The sequence below is a fragment of the Nerophis ophidion genome, linkage group LG26, assembly GCF_033978795.1.
Source record: "Nerophis ophidion isolate RoL-2023_Sa linkage group LG26, RoL_Noph_v1.0, whole genome shotgun sequence".
Classification (NCBI taxonomy): domain Eukaryota; kingdom Metazoa; phylum Chordata; class Actinopteri; order Syngnathiformes; family Syngnathidae; genus Nerophis; species Nerophis ophidion.
This window is the reverse complement of record NC_084636.1, coordinates 7,810,460-7,829,992: the sequence shown is the minus strand read 5'-3', so window position 1 is coordinate 7,829,992 and position 19,533 is coordinate 7,810,460. Positions and strand designations below refer to the sequence as shown.

General features: G+C 40.0%; 1 protein-coding gene across 4 annotated transcripts in view; it reads left to right on the top strand.

Moving 5' to 3' along the window:
- The window catches only part of LOC133543616 (protein zyg-11 homolog), a 41,218-nt gene that overhangs the window by 1,589 nt on the left and 20,096 nt on the right, over positions 1-19,533 (top strand). For 2 of the 4 annotated variants that reach the window (XR_009804427.1, XM_061888292.1), the window contains exons 3-17: positions 839-1,050; positions 3,279-3,596; positions 3,667-3,780; positions 5,962-6,078; positions 6,180-6,320; positions 7,827-8,003; positions 8,108-8,172; positions 10,530-10,629; positions 10,690-10,740; positions 10,820-10,981; positions 14,756-14,803; positions 17,855-18,052; positions 18,117-18,169; positions 18,232-18,329; positions 18,397-18,582. Coding sequence is in view for 3 of the 4 variants with exons in the window: in XM_061888292.1 (XP_061744276.1) it covers positions 839-1,050; positions 3,279-3,596; positions 3,667-3,780; positions 5,962-6,078; positions 6,180-6,320; positions 7,827-8,003; positions 8,108-8,172; positions 10,530-10,629; positions 10,690-10,740; positions 10,820-10,981; positions 14,756-14,803; positions 17,855-18,052; positions 18,117-18,169; positions 18,232-18,329; positions 18,397-18,578 (2,036 nt within the window). In the remaining variant the exon portion in view is untranslated. The remainder of the gene's footprint in view (positions 1-838; positions 1,051-3,278; positions 3,597-3,666; positions 3,781-5,961; positions 6,079-6,179; positions 6,321-7,826; positions 8,004-8,107; positions 8,173-10,529; positions 10,630-10,689; positions 10,741-10,819; positions 10,982-14,755; positions 14,804-17,854; positions 18,053-18,116; positions 18,170-18,231; positions 18,330-18,396; positions 18,583-19,533) is intronic. The other 2 variants (XM_061888293.1, XM_061888295.1) reach the window with 2 other exon arrangements.

Genomic DNA, 19,533 nt, shown 5'->3' with positions numbered 1-19,533 from the left:
CCCCCACCCTCTCCGTGCGTCGTTTGAGGTGGACGGAGTTGGGGGCGCGTGTATAATATAGCAAAGAGTCATGGATGCATTGGAATTCCGGGTTAAAAACAAATCTGTCCTTTCTAATCCATTTTCTACCGCTTGTTGCTTGTTACTCTCAGAGTCTCCTAGCCGCTCAGGCATATACATACATATACATATATATACATATATATATATATATATATATATATATATATATATATATATATATATATATATATATATATATATATGCTCTAACGGCTTAGTGGCCACATGTGTGGACAGCACCTTTTAGTTCTTATTTCCAAAATTGTGTACATTTCTGAATTAGGGTCTTTTGGCCACTTATGTGGACACTTAAACTGCCACCTGGTGGTGTCAGAAGAGTATAACATACAATGGGATTTGGAGAAAAAAGTGTAAAAATAAGAATTAGCTTGTAACTAAACATGAAGTACATCATATCAAAAGATTATTCTCAGTTTTTTTTGTAATTAGGGTCCAATAAGCCCAAATGGCAAAGAGAAATAAAAAAGCATGTAAACAAACAGCTTGGGCCTTACGAGGTTAAGATGTAGTCACCTGTAATGGTTTTCACTTCACAGGTCTCATAGTTTTGATGCCATCAGTGACAATCTACAATGTAAATAGTCATGAAAATAGAACATACACTGAAATGAGAAGAAGTGTCCAAACCTTTGGCCTGTACAGTATATTATTTATATAATATTACAATAGAGTTGTGAATTAAGTATTAGACATTATAAATATCTCTTTGTTCAGTTGTGCAAAAAAAAAAAAAGTAATGTATGTTCTGCCGCAGGTTTGTTGAACGACAGCACGGTCGCAGTGTTCTGGAACAGCGAGTACCTGCGGCTAAGGCGAGCGTACATCCGCACCGCGCGGATATCTGCAGAGGCCTTTCAGAGAGCCCTGTGTGTTCACAGGCTGTCAGAGCTGGACGCTGCCAGGGTCAACGCAGACCTCACCATCCCTGACATTCTGCGAGGACTGTCTACTAATAAACACTGTCAGGTATGTTGAACAGTCTCAGCATGGGAGTGCAGTGAGCATCTCATCTGTCTTGTCTTTTAACAAAGAAGTCACAATCTTCCTTCAATTCTGCAATTTGTCGTCCCCAAAGTATGAACTGAACTGGGCAGGAAAGCATTTAGGTTTTCAGCACTGAAGGCTTGGAATAACCTACAATCGAATCTTCAACTTCAAACCCTTGTTACATTAAATTATTTTAAAGCTTCTGTGAAAGGATTGCCCGGAAAAGGGAGGGGTGCCATCTCCGGGTTGGGGGGGAATTCAAGTACCTAGGAGTCTTGTTCACCAGTGAGGGAAGAGTGGATGGTGAGACCGACAGGCGGATCGGTGCGTTGCTTCAGTAATGCGGACGCTGTATCGATCCGTTGTGGTGAAGAAGGAGCTGAGCCGGAAGGCAAAGCTCTCAATTTATCGGTCGATCTACGTTCCCATCCTCACCTATGGTCATGAGCTTTGGGTTATGAGCGAAAGGACAAGATCACGGGTACAAGCGGCTGAAATGAGTTTCCTCCGCCGGGTGGCGGGGCTCTCCCTTAGAGATAGGGTGAGAAGCTCTGTCATCCGGGAGGAGCTTAGGTAAAGCCACTGCTCCTCCACATCGAGAGGAGCCAGATGAGGTGGTTCAAGTATGTTATCAGGATGCCACCCGAACGCCTCCCTAGGGAGGTGTTTAGGACACGTCCGACCAGTAGGAAGCCACAGGGAAGACCCAGGACACGTTGGGAATACTATGTCGCCTGGCTGGCCTGGGAACGCCTCGGGATCCCCTGGGAAGAGCTGGACGATGTGGTTGGAGAGAGGAAAGTCTGGGCTTCCCTGGTTAGGCTGCTGACCCCGCGACCCGACCTTGGATAAAGTTAAAAGTTAAAGTACCAACGATTGTCACACACACACTAGATGTGGCAAAATTATTCTCGGCATTTGACCCATCACCCTTGATCACCCCCTGGGAGATGAGGGGAGCAGTGGGAAGCAGCGGTGCCACGACCGGGAATCATTTTTGGGTGGTTTAACCCCGAATTACAACCCTTAATGCTGAGTGCCAAGCAGGGAGGTAATGGTTCCCGTTTTTATATTCTTTGGTATGACTCGGCCGGGATTTGAACCCACGACCTACCGATCTCACGGCGGACACTCTAACCCAGGGGTGCCCACACTTTTTCTGCAGGCGAGCTACTTTTCAATTGACCAAATCGAGGAGATCTATCTCATTCATATATATCATTTATATCTATTTATTTATGAAAGTGAGGTTTTTGTTAACAAGTTAAATGCGTTTAATGATAATACAAGCATGTGTAACACATACATGTCTTTCTTTCATGAAGACAAAAATAGAAGTTGGTGTATTACCTGATTCTGATGACTTGCATTGATTGGAATCAGACAGTAGTGATGATTACGTACACATTTTTGAATGGAGGACAAAAAAAGTCGTCCTTTCTGTACAATACCACATGAAAGTTGTTGGTTTTTGGCATCTTATTTATCCAGCTTCCATACACTTTACAAGAAAAACATTGGCGGCGAATTCCATAGCTTGCTCACTTGTGCACGTCAGCTTTCCGAGACTCTTATTTTGTTAGCGCAGGCAGCATGAAGCAGCGCTTTTATTGTGAAGATAGGAACTGGGCTTTAGAGTTTTGACGGAAGGTATGGCGCCACAGTCTGTTGAAATAAAAAGTGTTTTTCGCCGTCCTGTCGGTCATTTTTCCTTAATAATGATCTCGCAGCAGCCAGCGTCATCTCAGAAGACCCTTGGGTGCCGTGAATGTCAATCAAGTGAGTCTTGGTGAAAATTGATGATCGCTAATTTTTAGGTTTATTTTTTTAAAAGCCTGGGTGAAGATTGATGATCGCTAGTTTTTAGGTCTATATTTTGAAAAGCCTGGCTGGCCATCGACTGACACACCCTCAGCGATCGACCGGTAGCTCGCTACGGACGTAATGGGCATCTCTGCTCTAACCACTAGGCCACTGTGTAGGTAGATAAACGGAAGAAAATGGATGGATGGATGGATGGATGGATGGATGGATGGATGGATTGCAGTCCACCTTGTCTGTATGCATGTTATGTGAGCAAGTTTTAATGTTGTACATTTGATGTTTTATGCACCCCTTGGAAAAGAGCTCTTTGAGCTTAATGGGATTATACCAGGTTAAATAAAGGCTAAATTAAGTGACAGACGCGGTCATGTCCCACCCCGCAGGAGTCCCTCCAGCGTCTTGTCCTCACGGGTCTAACCATGTCCTCCCTGGAGGAGCCCAGCAGACATTGCTTCAGCTCCCTGCAGGGCCTGCGCGCCCTCTCCCTGGCCAACGTGGACTTCTACAACTCGGGCCTGGCGGGCGTGTGCGCTCTTCCCCGGCTGGAGAGCCTGGACCTGTCCAACACCTCGGTCACTAACCTGAACCCGCTGCTGGGCCTGAAGGACCGGCTGCGCTCGCTCACGCTGCACCAGCTCAAGCGGCTGGAGATGAGCACCGCGCAGCTGCTGGCCGTCATCGGGCAGCTGGACGTATTGCAGGTTGGTGGGCGGGAGGCGGGGGCTTCGTGTGAAGCGCTTTGAGATAAAGCAAGGCTTTTTATGCGTGCAGCACCTGGACATCAGCGATGATAAACAGTTTACCTCCGACGTTGCTCGTCAGCTGCTTGGACAAACCGGCATACTTCCTGCTCTCGTTTCCCTGGATGTGTCTGGAAGGAAACAGGTGTGTTTATTTGCTCCAGTAAAATTGTGAATAAAAACTCACATGCATGCAGCATGCTAAACGTGATAACACGCCTATCAATAACATTTTATAGTGCATCCAGTGCCAAACATAATAACACTCCCATCAATAACATTTTATAGTGCATGCAGAGCCAAACATAATAACACTCCTATCAATAACAGTTTAAAGTGCATACAGAGGCAAACGTAATAACAAGCCTATAGATAACATTTTAAAGTGGATGCAAAGGAAAATGTAATAACACGCTTATCAATAACATTTTAAAGTACATACAGAGGCGAACGTAATAACACGCCTATTAATGACATTTTAAAATGTGTGCAAAGGCAAACAATAACACGCCTATTTAAATTTTAAAGTTTGTGCAGAGGCAAACATAATAAAATGTCTATCAATAACATTTTAAAGTGCATACAGAGGTAAACATAATAACACGCCTATCAATAACATTTTAAAGTGCATGCAGAGGCAAACGTAATAACACGCCTATCAATTACATTTTAAAGTCCATGGAGAGGCAAACGTAATAACACGCCTATCAACAACATTTTAAAGTGCATGCAGAGGCAAACGTAATAACGCGTCTATCAATAACAACATTTCAAAGTGCATGCAGAGGCAAACGTAATAACGTGCCTATCAATAACATTTTAAAGTGCATGCATAGGCAAACGTAATAACAAGTGCATCAATAATAACATTTTAAAATGCATGCAGAGGCAAATGTGATAACAAGCCTATAGATAACATTTTAAAGTGGATGCAAAGGAAAATGTAATAACACGCTTATCAATAACATTTTAAAGTACATACAGAGGCGAATGTAATAACACGCCTATTAATGACATTTTAAAATGTGTGCAAAGGCAAACATAATAATACGCCTATTAACATTTTAACGTGCGTGCAGAGGCAAACATAATAAAATGTCTATCGATAACATTTTAAAGTGCATGCAGAGGCAAACGTAATAACACGCCTATCAATAACATTTTAAAGTCCATGGAGAGGCAAACGTAATAACACGCCTATCAACAACAACATTTTAAAGTGCATGCAGAGGCAAACGTAATAAGTCCATCAATAATAACATTTTAAAATCCATGCAGAGGCAAACGTAATAACGCGCGTATCAATAACAACATTTTAAAGTGCATACAGAGGCAGACCTAATAACACACCTATCAATAACGTTTAAAAGTCCATGCAGAGGCAAACGGAATAACGCGCCTATCAATAACAACATTTCAAAGTGCATGCAGAGGCAAACGTAATAACGCGCCTATCAATAACATTTTAAAGTGCATGCAGAGGCAAATAACAAGTCCATCAATAATAACATTTTAAAATCCATGCAGAGGCAAACATAATAACACGCGTATCAATAACATTTTAAAGTGCATACAGAGGCAGACGTAATAACACACCTATCAATAACATTTAAAAGTCCATGCAGAGGCAAACGTAATAACACTTCTGTCAATAACATTTTAAAGTGTACGCAGAGGCACATAACGCAGCTTAAATATTTTTATTTTTACAGCAGGTGTTTTTGATAAAAAAAATACCTCGGGGCCCAACATTTCCACCACAGAGGGCTCACTCAAATATTATTACTGAATAATTAATCTTACCCTTGATTTTAGTCATAGTTAATAATTGTAACTAACCTCTTTACAGTTTAACAGGATATAAAATCATGCGTTAACCACAAAGATTACTATCTAGGCTTATGTCGGCTCATTACAAATATAAATACTAATTAAATATACTGCGAAAGAAGGGACTCATACAAACTGATGAAAAATACATTTACATATAATTACGCAGTGCCAAAGTAAAATATTTTAATCATTTTAAATGAATGTTTTTTAAATAAACTGTTAATAAAATTTAATTGCAAATGAAAATGCAGCTTCACCACCTCAGTCATAATTTTTGCGCTTTAGAAACTTCTGTGATTTTATCTCAAGACTTCTTGTGTTTGATATTCTCATTACTGCCACAAGTGGTGGAAAAGTGTGTTACAACTGAGTGCGGCTGCGCCCGTACGGACCACAGCTGAGAAACATTGTTTAGCAGTCCTTTAGGGGGCGCTAGAGGCCCAACCATAGTTAAGAAACAATAAAAAAAATGTTTGACATCTAAATCTTGCAGGTGACAGATGCCGCTGTTAAGGCGTTTGTTGAGGAGAGACCCGGAATGACCTTTATGGGACTCCTGGCCACGGACGCCGGTTTTTCCGACTTCCTTTCCGGGGATGGAAACCTTAAAGTATGATTTTTTTTTTTCTCCCGGGAGAAATGTGCATAAATTAGCCAACTGCATGTGAATTTCGGTATTTGAAATGTTTTTCTGTGTTTATGATTGATCAGGTCACGGGGGAAGCCAACGAAACGCAGATCTGCGAGGCGCTGCGCCGCTACGCAGAGAGGGAGGGCTTTGTGAGAGAAGCCCTGTTTCATCTCTTCAGCCTCACCCACGTCATGGACAAACCTCGACCTGACATTCTAAAGGTTGTTGTCCTGAAATCCTGTTTCCACCAAGTGATGCAGTTCGGTACAGTATTACGTAAAAGGGACTTTTTAATGAGGTTCTAACAGTACTGTAAATTCCTACTTTTTATTCTACACTTTGAACCCTGTGTAAAAAGTTATGGATATTTCTTCGCCGTCGGCCATAATGTAAATAGTTAATAAAAAACAACAACAAGCAATTACACTGAAAAGGTGTTATCGTTTGTGATGTAGCGCCATATTTTAAACGAGTTCGCTCACTGCAGAAGCTGCAGTGTCCTTTCATTTAATGCTTTCACTTAGAGATGTCCGATAATTTTAGACTGCCGATATTATCGGCCAATAAATGCTTTAAAATGTAATATCGGAAATTATTGGTTTCAAAAAGTAAAAATTATGTATTTTTATAACGCCGCTGCGTACACAGACGTAGGGAGGAGTACAGAGCCGCAATAAACCTTAAAGGCACTGCCTTTGCGTGCCGGCCCAATCACATAATATCTACGGCTTTTCACACACACAAGTGAATGCAAGGCACACTTGGTCAGCAGCCATACAGGTCACACTGAGGGTGGCCATATGGAGAACTTTAACTCTGTTACAAATAAGCGGCACACTGTGAACCCACACCAAACAAGAATGAAAAACACATTTCGGGAGAAAATCCTCACTTTAACACAACAGAACAAATACCCAGAAACCCTTGCAGCACCCCCGCTCTGCCCCCCACTCCTCCACAACCTCCTCATGCTCTTTCAGAGAGAGCATGTCTCAAATTCCAAGCTGCTGTTTTGAGGCATGTTAAAAAAATAAATGCACTTTGTGACTTCAATAATAAATATAGCAGTGCCATGCTGGTATTTTTTATTCCATAACTTGAGCTGATTTCTTTTGGAAAACCTTGTTACATTGTTTAATGCATTACAACAAAATTAGGCATAATAATGTGTGTTAATTCCACGACTGTATATATCGGTATCGGTTGATATCGGAATCGGTAATTAAGAGCTGGACAATATCGGATATCGGCAAAAAAGCCACTATCGGACAGCTCTAATTGGAATATATTACCAATAATGAATTTTATTTCAATTCACAATCATTATTATTTTGTATGTATAACATAGCGGTACACAAAACACATACACAAACACGCTAACGTAGCATGACGTTGCTGCTAAAACGTTTGAGCGGTCATGCCAGCACTGAAGCATCAAAGCTACAGACACACAAAATAGTCCATTCACAGTAGTGCTTGATTCCAAATTCCAGCATAAATGCAAGTTTACAACAGAACCTCTCACCCTCATTTCAAACTGGTATGAATTCAAACTATGATGGGATCACACCAGAGCTCCATCTGTTGGTTCACCGAACCCTGATGCCAGTGGACTAAAACGTTGTGTGTCTTTTATAACAAGCGCACCAAACTGTAGTGCTTGGTGGAAGAGCTTAAGCACCCCGGTGACATGTGGTCCTACTATCTACCTCTTTTCTGCTTTCCAGTTGGTAGTTTTAGGCATGAAGAACCACCCCGCCACTCTGAACGTCCAGCTGGCGGCCAGCGCCTGCGTCTTCAACCTGACCAAGCAGGACTTGGCAGCCGGGATGCCGGTCCGGCTGCTCAGCACCGTCACTCAGCTCCTTCTGGAGGCCATGAGGACGTTCCCCAACCACCAACAGGTAGCTGCAACACCATGTTTGAATATATAACAACATAGCACCAATGATTGAAATTACACCTCAGAACTGTCTGCATAGTTTGTCTTTTTCTTTCTCATCCTCAGCTGCAGAAGAATTGCCTGCTGTCTCTTTGCAGTGACAGGATTTTACAGGAAGTGCCATTTAACAGGTAGCTATATTGGACACACGCACAAGATACACAACCAAAAAAACGTTTTCTCCTAATTGTCCGACTTTAATCAAGTTACTCTAAAGCAGGGTAGTCAAACGTACGGAAAAGGTACGTACGGGATGAGTTTGCTAAGTATGAAAACGATCCAAAATATTTGAGTGAAAGAAACTGTTGTTCTAAATGTGTCCATTAGATGTCGCAATAGCAATTATTTGTATCTTTGTAGATGATGCTACGTATGTAAAAAATAAAATAAAGATAAACCACATGTTGGGGCACCAGTCGAGGAAATTGAGCAAACTACATAAATACCCAACTGCAATTTTAAATTTGATATAATTGTTTTATCCTGATGGATTAAGAATTAACACCAATGAGTTGACTGATGAACATTATCACTGAATTTATTAAGAAAGTATAAATAACGACAAATAAAGAAAGAATACTATTAACCGCAACATGTAAGTGTAAAAAAAACCCGGACAACAATATGATTTGTACACTTTCAGAATGTACTTGTTCTATTTTTAAACAAAGAAAACAACCTGAAGTTGTCTTCATTCCGAAGTTATTGTGCCGTGATTTTACGAGACTGGCCCACTTGGGAGTAGATTTTTGTCCATGTGGCCCCCGATCTAAATTGAGTTTGACACCTCTGCTCTAAAGGCTTAGTGGCCACATGCGTGGACAGCACCTTTTAGCTCCTATTTCCAAAATTGTGTACACTACTGAACTGGGGTCTTATGGCCGCTTATGTGGACACTTGTACTGCCATCTGGTGGTGTCAGAAGAGAATAAGTACAGCATATCAAGAGATGATTCTTAGTTTTTTTTCTAATTAGGGTCCAATAAGCATAAATAGCAAAGATAAATAGAAAAAGCATGTAAACAAACAGCTTGGGCCTTAAGAGGTTAACCTCTTAGGACGGGGGTCGGCAACCCGCGGCTCTGGAGCCGCACGCGCTCTTAAGCGCCGCCCAAGTGGCTCTCTGGAGCTTTTTCAAAAATGTATGTAAAATGGAAAAAGATGAAGGGGAAAAAATATGTTTTTTGTTTTAATATGGTTTCTGTAGGAGGACAAACATAAAACGAATTTCCCTAATTGTTATAAAGCACACTATTTACTAGGGGTGTAACGGTACACAAAAATTTCGGTTCGGTACGTACCTAGGTTTAGAGGTCACAGTTCGGTTCATTTTTGGTACAGAAAGAAAACAACAAAATATAATTTTTTGGGTTATTTACCAAATTTGTAAACAATGGCTTTATCCTTTTAACATTGGGAACACTATAATAATTCTGGTCACGTTAATCTACATTAAACTGCTTCAAATTGTTGCTTGGATTAAATAAAATGACCAAACTTTTCTTCTACATAAAAAAGTGCAACATTAAACAGTTTCAAGTAAACTCATCATGCTTAATTTATCACAGCCTTTGGGAAGCCTGTAGTTGAATTTTATTATGTGATAGCAGGGACCCTGCCATTCAAAACCAGGCTGCTACATTACTAATGATTAATGTAACTATGGCTGAAAAAATAGTACAATAGCAATAGGAGAGACTATTCATCCCTGAACACCATGGAGTTCATGTAGGCTTTATGATGCAGTTACATTATATCAACTATCAGAGACAAAAACTCTTCATTCAACATCATGTCCTTTTTTTGCTGCTTCAACACAGCTCAATCAACACTGTAACACACACACACAGACACCGCAAAATGAGCTAACGTTATGCTAAAAGCTAATTAGCCTTCACTTCAAGCCAGGACTGCGAGTGAGGTGAACTGCAGTTTGTGTCTAGAACGTCAACGGGCTCATAGTGATGATACTAGTAGTTGACTGGGAGGTGTTTATTATCATTTTGGGAGAGTACGCTGCATTATGCTCACCTGCTAAACACCTTTCTGCTCGACGATGAAGCGCTGACTACATGCGCTCTGAATACGATTGGTTGTTACCGCTCTGAATACGCACTGCTGATTGGTTTGACACCCCTGGCTTACAACATCTGCTATGCCTTGTGGTTAGAGTGTCCGCCCTGAGATTGGTAGGTTGTGAGTTCATACCAAAGGCTATAAAAATGGGACTCATTACCTCCCTGCTTGGCACTCAGCATCAAGGGTTGGAATTGGGGGTTAAATCACCAAAAATGATTCTCGGGCGCGGCACCGCTACTGCTCACTGCTCCCCTCACCTCCCAGGGGGTGAACATGGGGATGGTTCAAATGCAGAGGAAAATTTCCCCAAACCTAGTGTGTGTGTGTGTGTGTGTGTGTGTGTGTGTGTGACTATCATTGGTACTTTAACTTGAACTTATATTAATGGTTATTTTGCATGTTTTCACAGGTTTGAAGCTGCTAAACTGGTGATGCAGTGGCTCTGCAATCACGAGGACCAGAACATGCAGAGAATGGCTGTAGCTATTATTTCCATCCTGGCTGCCAAGGTATACATAAAAAGGTATGAATATGCATTCATAAGTGTTCAATCTGATCTTTTTCTTTAGTTATCCACGGAACAAACGGCTCAGCTGGGAGCAGAATTGTTCATCGTCAAAGTAAGAAGAGACCCCCACCATGTATTGTCATGACGTTGGGATACGTTTTGCGAGTAAATACCATGTCCGCTCCCTGTAGCAACTCCTGCACATTGTTCGCCAGAAGGCCACTCAAGGCATGGTGGACGCCACCCTCAAGTTTACTCTCAGCGCCCTGTGGAATCTTACCGACGAGTCCCCAACAACCTGTCGCCATTTCATCGAGAACCAAGGACTGGATCTGTTTATCAAGGTTCTGGAGGTACATGGAAACCTTGCACACGTTAAACTCACATTTTAGATGGAATACAATAAGAATAAAGCAGTCATTTTAAGACAGGGGTCACCAACCTTTTTGAAACCAAGAGCTACTTCTTGGGTATTGATTAATGCGAAGGGCTACCAGTTTGATACACACTTAAATAAATTGCCAGAAATAGCCAATTTGCTCAATTTACCTTTAATAAATAAATCTATATATATATAAAAAAAATGGGTATTTCTGTCAGTCATTCATGGTACATTTTTTTTCATTTTACGGCAGATTTTTTGTAGAGAATAAATGATGAAAAAAACACTTAATTGAACGGTTTAAAAGAGTAGAAAACGGGAAAAAAAATGAAAATTAAAATTTGAAACATAGTTTATATTCAATTTCGACTCTTTCAAATTCAAAATTCAACCGAAAAAAAGAAGAAGAGAAAAACTAGCTAATTTGAATCTTTTTGAAAAAATATTTTATGGAATATAATTAGTAATTTTTCCTGATTAATATTAATTTTAGAATTTTGATTACATGTTTTAAATAGGTTAAAATCCAATCTGCACTTTGTTAGAATATATAACAAATTGGACCAAGCTATATTTCTAACAAAGACAAATCATTATTCCTTCTGGATTTTCCAGAACAAAAATGTTAAAAGAAATTCAAAAGACTTTGAAATAAGATTGAAATTTTATTATAAAGATTTTCTAGATTTGCTAGAATATTTTTTTTGAATTTTACTCATAAATTTGAAGAAATATTTCACAAATATTCTTCGTCGAAAAAAACAGAAGCTAAAATGAAGAATTAAATTAAAATGTATTTATTATTCTTTACAATAGAAAAAAAAATTACTTGCACATTGATTTAAATTGTCAGGAAAGAAGAGGAATAAATTTAAAAGTTAAAAAGGTATATGTGTTTAAAAATCCTAAAATAATTTTTAAGGTTGTACTTTTCCTCTAAAATTGTCTTTCTGAAAGTTATAAGAAGCAAAGTAAAAAAATAAATGAATTTATTTAAACAAGTGAAGACCAAGTCTTTAAAATATTTTCTTGGATTTTCAAATTCTATTTGAGTTTTGTCTCTCTTAGAATTGAAAATGTCGAGCAAAGCGAGACCAGCTTGCTAGTAAATAAATAAAAAAATAAAAAAATAGAGGCAGCTCACTGGTAAGTGCTGCTATTTGAGCTATTTTTAAAACAGGCCAGCGGGCGACTCATCTGGTCCTTACGGGCTACCTGGTGCCTGCGGGCACCGCGTTAGTGACCCCTGTTTTAAGAAAAAAACGGTATACCAAAAAAAACATTCCATACAATAGAATGTTATTTCTTTTTACTTCTCAAAATGCTAATACTTTCTGTAATTTATTATGCAATGACATTTGCTCCCTGTACAATTGTATAGTAACTATGAGACTCTGATCTTGTAACCTTATTTACTGAAAAAATTAGGTTTTGTAACTAACCTTAACACTTTGTTGTCATAATTGTACAAATTCATCTTGAATGGTTTATTCTCGTAGACCAGGGGTCGGCAACCCAAAATGTTGAAAGAGCCATATTGGACCAAAAATACAAAAACAAATCTGTCTGCAGCCGCAAACTATTGAAAGCCATATTGAATACAGATAGTGTGTCTTGAGATATACATTGAATTAAGATGACTTAAAGGAAACTAAATGAGCTCAAATATAGCTACAAATGAGGCATAATGATGCAATATAGCTAGCCTAAATAGCATGTTAGCATCGATTAGCTTGCAGTCTGGCAGAGACCGAATATTAGCACTCCACACAAGTCAATAACGTCAACAAAACTCATCTTTGTGCATTCACGCACATAGTTAAAAGTTTGGTGGACAAAATGAGACAGAAAAAGAAGTGGCATTAAACACGTCTTAGAAAGTCGGAAAAAGTTGTACATGTAAACAAACCACGATGAGTTCAAGGACCGCCAAAATTAGTAGGACAAAACAGCGCTCGCCAAATACTCGAATCAGTGAAGCATGTTTAATACAAACAGTGTGTTTTTTAAAATTTATGGAGGTTTATGTCATGTTTGTCCTCCTGCAGAAACTATATTAAAAGAAAAAATGTATTTTTTCCCCTCATTATTTTTCCATTTTTCAGACATTTTTGAAAAAGCTCCAGAGAGCCACGAGGGCGGCGCTAAAGGGCCGTGGGTTGCCAACCCCCCAAAACACGACTTTTTCTCATAACGTTACGACTTTTTGCCCGAAGAAATGCTACTTTAGGTAGCCCAACTTGACGTTACTATGCTTCCAACATTGCAACTTTACTTCGGTATTCTCCTAACTTTAAGAGTTTATGCCAAAAACTTTTTTTTCCCTGAGGGAACTCTCCTGAAGTAATCATTAAAGTACTATCTACCTAACTATCTATCTAAATGGAGTACTTCTTAACTATATTTTTCAAATCCCAAATTAGTATTAAAATTATTCTCATCACATTAAGACTTTTCCTCAGAAAATACCACTCTATTTTCGTAACGAAACGTCTCGTAAATTTCATTTCTTTATATTTTTTCTGTACGACTTAGTGTTTTTCTTAGGCTGGAAAAAATATATAATTTTGTGATGCCTCTTAACTTTATTTGTACATTATTACAACTTTATTGTCATAGTCTTAAAACATTAAAAGGCAAACTATAGAAACAAAGAAAATAGTTATTTATTCTCATTATATTTACGCCTTAGCCTTACAAAATGCAACATTATTCTTGTAACTCCATGACATTGTTTTGTTATTTCATAACTGTATGACTTTATTCTCGTCGCAATAATATTACGTCGTCATAACATCCCTTCTTGTAAACTGACTACTTGATTTTCATAGCTATAATAATTTTTGTATTTGCATAATCTTAAATAATTTTCCTGGTAGTTTTGTGACTTGTCAAACTTTATTCCCGTTTAATACATTCTCGTTATTTTCTGACTTTATTCATGTAAACGGACTATTAGAATAGCTTTACAACTTTAATGTCTTTAAACATTTGTCTGGTAGTTTTGTGGCTTGTCAAACTTTATTCTTGTTTGATAAATTCTTGTACCTTTCTGAATAAATTCTCGAAACTGTACAACTTTATTGACAACTTTATTTTCATAGCTTCACAACTTTTAATGTCATTGATCATTCACCGTAGAGTTTGACTTGTCAAACTTTATTCTTGTTACTTTAATAAATGCTGGTAACTTTCTAAATTCATTTTTGAAACTGTACAACTATGTAAACTATTGTAATTTATTTTCATAAATTCAGCTTTTAATGTCTTTGATCATTTTTACCACAGTTTTGTGCCTTGTCAAACTTTATTCTTGTTACTTAATGAAACTTTTTATATTAACTTTTTTTTTTACACATGTAAACTATATTATTTTAATAGCTGTACTATTTAATCATCTCTATACATTTTTCTCGTAGTTTTGTAATTTGTCAAACTTGAATTTTCTTTCTTAAATCCGCCTTACTTTCTAAATCTTTCCGACTTTTGTCTCCTAAACTGACTACTTTATTTTCATAGCTGTACAACTCTCATGACTGTATGATGTGAAAAATACTACGACAACGCTCATAATCTAAAAAATCAATTTCTCTTATACCTGTGACTTTTTCCAAATGAAAATACTTTTTTTCCACCTATTTTATTTTATATCTACACCTTCTTGTCAATGCACTACAATATTTGTAATGACTTGTCATTTTGAAATTTTACTAAATTATATCTGCACTCATCCCTTTCTCTTCAGTCCTTCCCTAACGAGTCGTCCATTCAGCAGAAAGTTCTGGGTCTCTTGGTGAGCGACTCGTGTTGTCGAAGCGCATGAAACAGATTATTGTAACGCCCTGCTTTCTGGTCTTCCTAAAAAAGTTATTTATTGCACATTTGCAATTACTCCAAAATTCAGCGGCATGTGTCCTGACAATGACCAGAAGGCGGGCTCACATTACACCAGTTTTAAAATCTGCATTGGCTCCTTGTGCGTTTCAGGATACATTTTAAGCTTCTTCTTATGGTTTATAGATGTTTTTATGGTATTAGGCCTTCCTATCTTTCAGATTTGCTTTTACCCGATGAACCTTCCCGGGCCATGAGACCCTCCGGCACTCATCTCCTAATTATTCCAAAAGTCACGACACAAAGTCACGGGATGGTATCTTTCCACCATTATGGCCCAAATCTATGGACCAGCTTGCCGGAGGACCTGAGGGCTGCGGAGACCGTTCATGCTTTTTAAGAGCAGGCTTAAGACTAGGGATGTCCCGATCCAGGTTTTTGTACTTCCGATCCGATACTGGCCTATCCGAACATGTATTAAAGTTCAAAGTTATTTAGCCTACTTAACTTGTCAGATTCATGTTGAAAAGGGTTTTAGTTCTCTTGATAACAACTAGCCAGCTGATTTAGGTGAGTTTGAATAATACACAATGGTTGGTTCAAGGATAAACACAAAATAGACAAAATTATACATGACAAACAGAAATGGCATCATTAAACAATAAAAAGTGAACAGTATAAAGTGCAAATAGTGCTGTAAACATTATTTAAAAAAGCAAAACACAAACAACCTGAGTGGGATAAAATGTCTATAACTCAGCATCAATACTTGCTCTTAAACTAATGTAAACCTGTGTTCATCAATGATGAGTGAGGCTGTGCTAAAAAGCCTCTCACTCGCAAGAGTCATTAAAATGTCTTACCACTTTACCACCCCGCTTAACTTTATTGTGGCATGTTTTGCACTCCATTTTTTCGTTTTGTAGGGTAAAATAATCCCACACAGCTGACATTTTTACTGGTAACTCTTAATTCACATGGCCGTCTTTAACGGTTAGAACACAGACCTGTGGATGTGTTGAAGGTGTGCTGGAAAATGCGGAATGGAACTTAGGGAGCAGCAGATAAGTTGAACGTATTATCTAAATTGGTGCGTTGGAAAACACGGACCAGGCTTTCTTTAAAACTGGATCTGGATCGGCATTTTCTCATGCCTTGCCGATACGCATTTTTGGCAAATATCGGCGGCCAATTCATCCAAATATAGGATCAGGACAACCCTACTTAAGACCCGCCTTTTTGATTTTAATTATTTTATTGAATTTGTACTTTACTTTTTATCCTATTAGTTATGCAATATATTTTTAAGTTCTATTTATTTTTATTTATTTACTGTACATTTTTATTTTTTTGTATCAATCGTCATATGTCTTGTATTGCATTCTTTATCTCTACTCAACGGTTCTTACTATTTTACAAGTTTTTTTACTTTTTATTTTCCAACGTTCCTCAGATGAGCCATCTGCCTCAGGGGTTATCGGCCGTGCTTGTGGGGGCGCTTTTGTGTCAGCGTCCTGGTGGCCAAGGTCTGATGACCTCCTGGTGCAGATGGCTCCTGTGATAGTGTTTACTCACATGTCTCCTCTGTACTCATTTGTCCATATTGTTGCATACAGTGGGGCAAAAAAGTATTTAGTCAGCCACCGATTGTGCAAGTTCTCCCACTTAAAATCATAACAGAAGTCTGTAATTTTCATCATAGGTACACTTCAACTGTGAGAGACAGAATGTGAAAAAAAAAAATCAAGGAATTCACATTGTAGGAATTTTATAGAATTTATTTGTAAATTATGGTGGAAAATAAGTATTTGGTCACTTCAAACAAGGAAGATCTCTGGCTCTCACAGACCTGTAACTTCTTTAAGAAGCTCTTCTGTCCTCCACTCGTTACCTGTATTAATGGCACTCGTTTGAACTCGTTATCTGTATAAAAGACACCTGTTCACAGCCTCAAACAGTCATACTCCAAACTCCACTATGGCCAAGACCAAAGAGCTGTCAAAGGACACCAGGAAAATAATTGTAGACCTGCACCAGACTGGGAAGAGTGAATCTACAATAGGCAAGCAGCTTGGTGTGAAAAAATCAACTGTGGGAGCAATTATCAGAAAATGGAAGACAAACAAGACCACTAATAATCTCCCTCGATCTGGGGCTCTACGCAAGATCTCATCCCGTGGGGTCAAAATGATCATGAGAACAGTGAGCAAAAATCCCAGAACCACACGGGGGGACCTGGTGAATGACCTGCAGAAAGCTGGGACCAAAGCAACAAAGGTTACCATCAGTAACACACTACGCCGAATCCTGCAGTGCCAGACGTGTCCCCCTGCTTAAGCCAGTGCATGTCCAGGCCCGTCGGAAGTTTGCCAGAGAGCACATGGGAGAATGTCATGTGGTCAGATGAAACCAAAATAGAACTTTTTGGTATAAACTCAACTCGTCGTGTTTGGAGGAAGAAGAATACTGAGTTGCATCCCAAGAACACCACACCTACTGTGAAGCATGGGGGTGGAAACATCATGCTTTGGGGCTGTTTTTCTGGACGATTGATCCGTGTTAAGGAAAGAATGAATGGAGCCATGTATCGTGAGATTTTGAGCCAAAACCTCCTTACATCAGTGAGAGCTTTGAATGGTTGAACGCGCTTTTAATTTACAAATAAATTATTTAAAAGTCCTACATTGTGAATTCCTGGATTTTTTTTTCACATTCTGTCTCTCACAGTTGAAGTGTACCTATGATGGAAATTACAGACCTCTGTCATCATTTTAAGTGGGAGAACTTGCACAATCGGTGGCTGACTAAATACTTTTTTGCCCCACTGTATGTTTGGTATCTGTGTCCGTGCATACGTATGTGATAATGGGGTGTATGTGTCACCAGGGTATTGTTTTTAACTTTGTAAAGCACTCTGCATTGCATTTCTTTTATGTATAAAAAAAAGTTTGATTGATTGATAAAAAAGACCAAACAATGTAACATGCTAACCTCTGCGTGACGCATGTAGAACAACATCGCGGAGGTGGGCGAGCTGCACGGCGAGCTGATGGTGCAGACCTTCCTGGACCACATCAGGACCCTCTTGCACAGTCCCGAGGTGGAGGTGAGCTACTTCGCTGCCGGCATCCTGGCGCACCTGACGTCACGGGGCAAGGACGCGTGGACGCTCAGCCCTGACCTCAGGTCCTCACTGCTGGAGCAGCTGGTAAGAAAAGGAGACGAGAAATGTGTAAAGTTTGCGGCGAGCCCTCATGCGTGTCTTCTGCTAGCACGCTGTCATCATGGAGTGGCACGCGCCAGACTGTGAGATGGTGGCGTACAGGTAGACACACCACACCAGTATGGAAACATAGGAAATATATAAATATACATACCATCCTGCAGGTCCTTCAACCCCTTCTTTCCTCTCCTGGAGTGCTTCCACACGCCCGGCGTCCAGCTTTGGGCAGCGTGGGCCATGCAACATGTCTGCAGCAAGAACGGTGAGACCAGCCGTGCTCTCGTCCAGCTTCTGATATGTTTAGTAATATTAATATTATGGCCGTCAAGCAGCCGCGCGCTACTGCAGCATGCTGTTGGAGGAGGGCGGCCTGCAGCAGCTGGAGCGCGTTCACGCCAACCAGCAAACCCACCCGGATGTCCGACTGTTGACGGAGAGCATTTTGGAGAGCCTGGAGCGTCACCAGGCTCGTACGGGCCTGCCAAACGGACGCCGCCAGACACCGCTATGAGGGGGTAAAGACACACGCCTCTGACGTTTCCAGTCTGTGCCCGTAAAAGCCGTCTTGTTGCTGCCGTTTGTACAGAGAAAAGAGGAGGAATAGTGATATATTGTAGTGTCCCGGAAGAGTTAGTGCTGCAAGGGGTTCTGGCTATTTGTTCTGTTGTGTTATGGCGCGGATGTTCTCCCAAAATGTGTTTATCCTTCTTGTTCGGTGTGGGTTCACAGTGTGGCGCATATTTGTAACCGTGTTAAAGTTGTTTATACGGCCACCCTAAATGTGACCTGTATGGCTGTTGACCAAGTATGCCTTGTATTCACTTGTGTGTGTTTACAAGCTCAATCAATCAATGTTTATTTATATAGCCCTAAATCACAAATGTCTCAAAGGACTGTACAAATCATTACGACTACGACATCCTCGGAAGAACCCACATAAGGGCAAGGAAAACTCACACCCAGTGGGCAGGGAGAATTCACACCCAATGGGACGCCAGTGACAATGCTGACTATGAGAAACCTTGGAGAGGACCTCAAATGTGGGCAACCCCCCCCCCGGACTGGGCCGGCACGCTGTTTGTATGGAGGAAAAGCAGACGTGACGACAGGTTGTAGAGGATGCAAAAGGCAGTGCCTTCAAGGCACGCCCCCAATATTGTTGTCCGGGTGGAAATTGGGAGAAATTTGGGAGAATGTTTGTCTTGGGAGATCTTAGGGAGGGGCACTGAAATTCGGAAGTCTCACGGGAAAATCGGGAGGGTTGGCAAGTATGCCGTAAAAGCCTGCTTGTTGTTGCCGTTTGTACAGAAAAAAGGGGAGGAATAGTGATATTGTATATTGTAGTGTCCCGGAAGAGTTAGTGATGCAAGGGGTTCTGGGTATTTGTTCTGTTGTGTTACGGTGCGGATGTTCTCCCGAAATGTGTTCTTGTCCGGTGTGGGTTCACAGTGTGGCGCATATTTGTA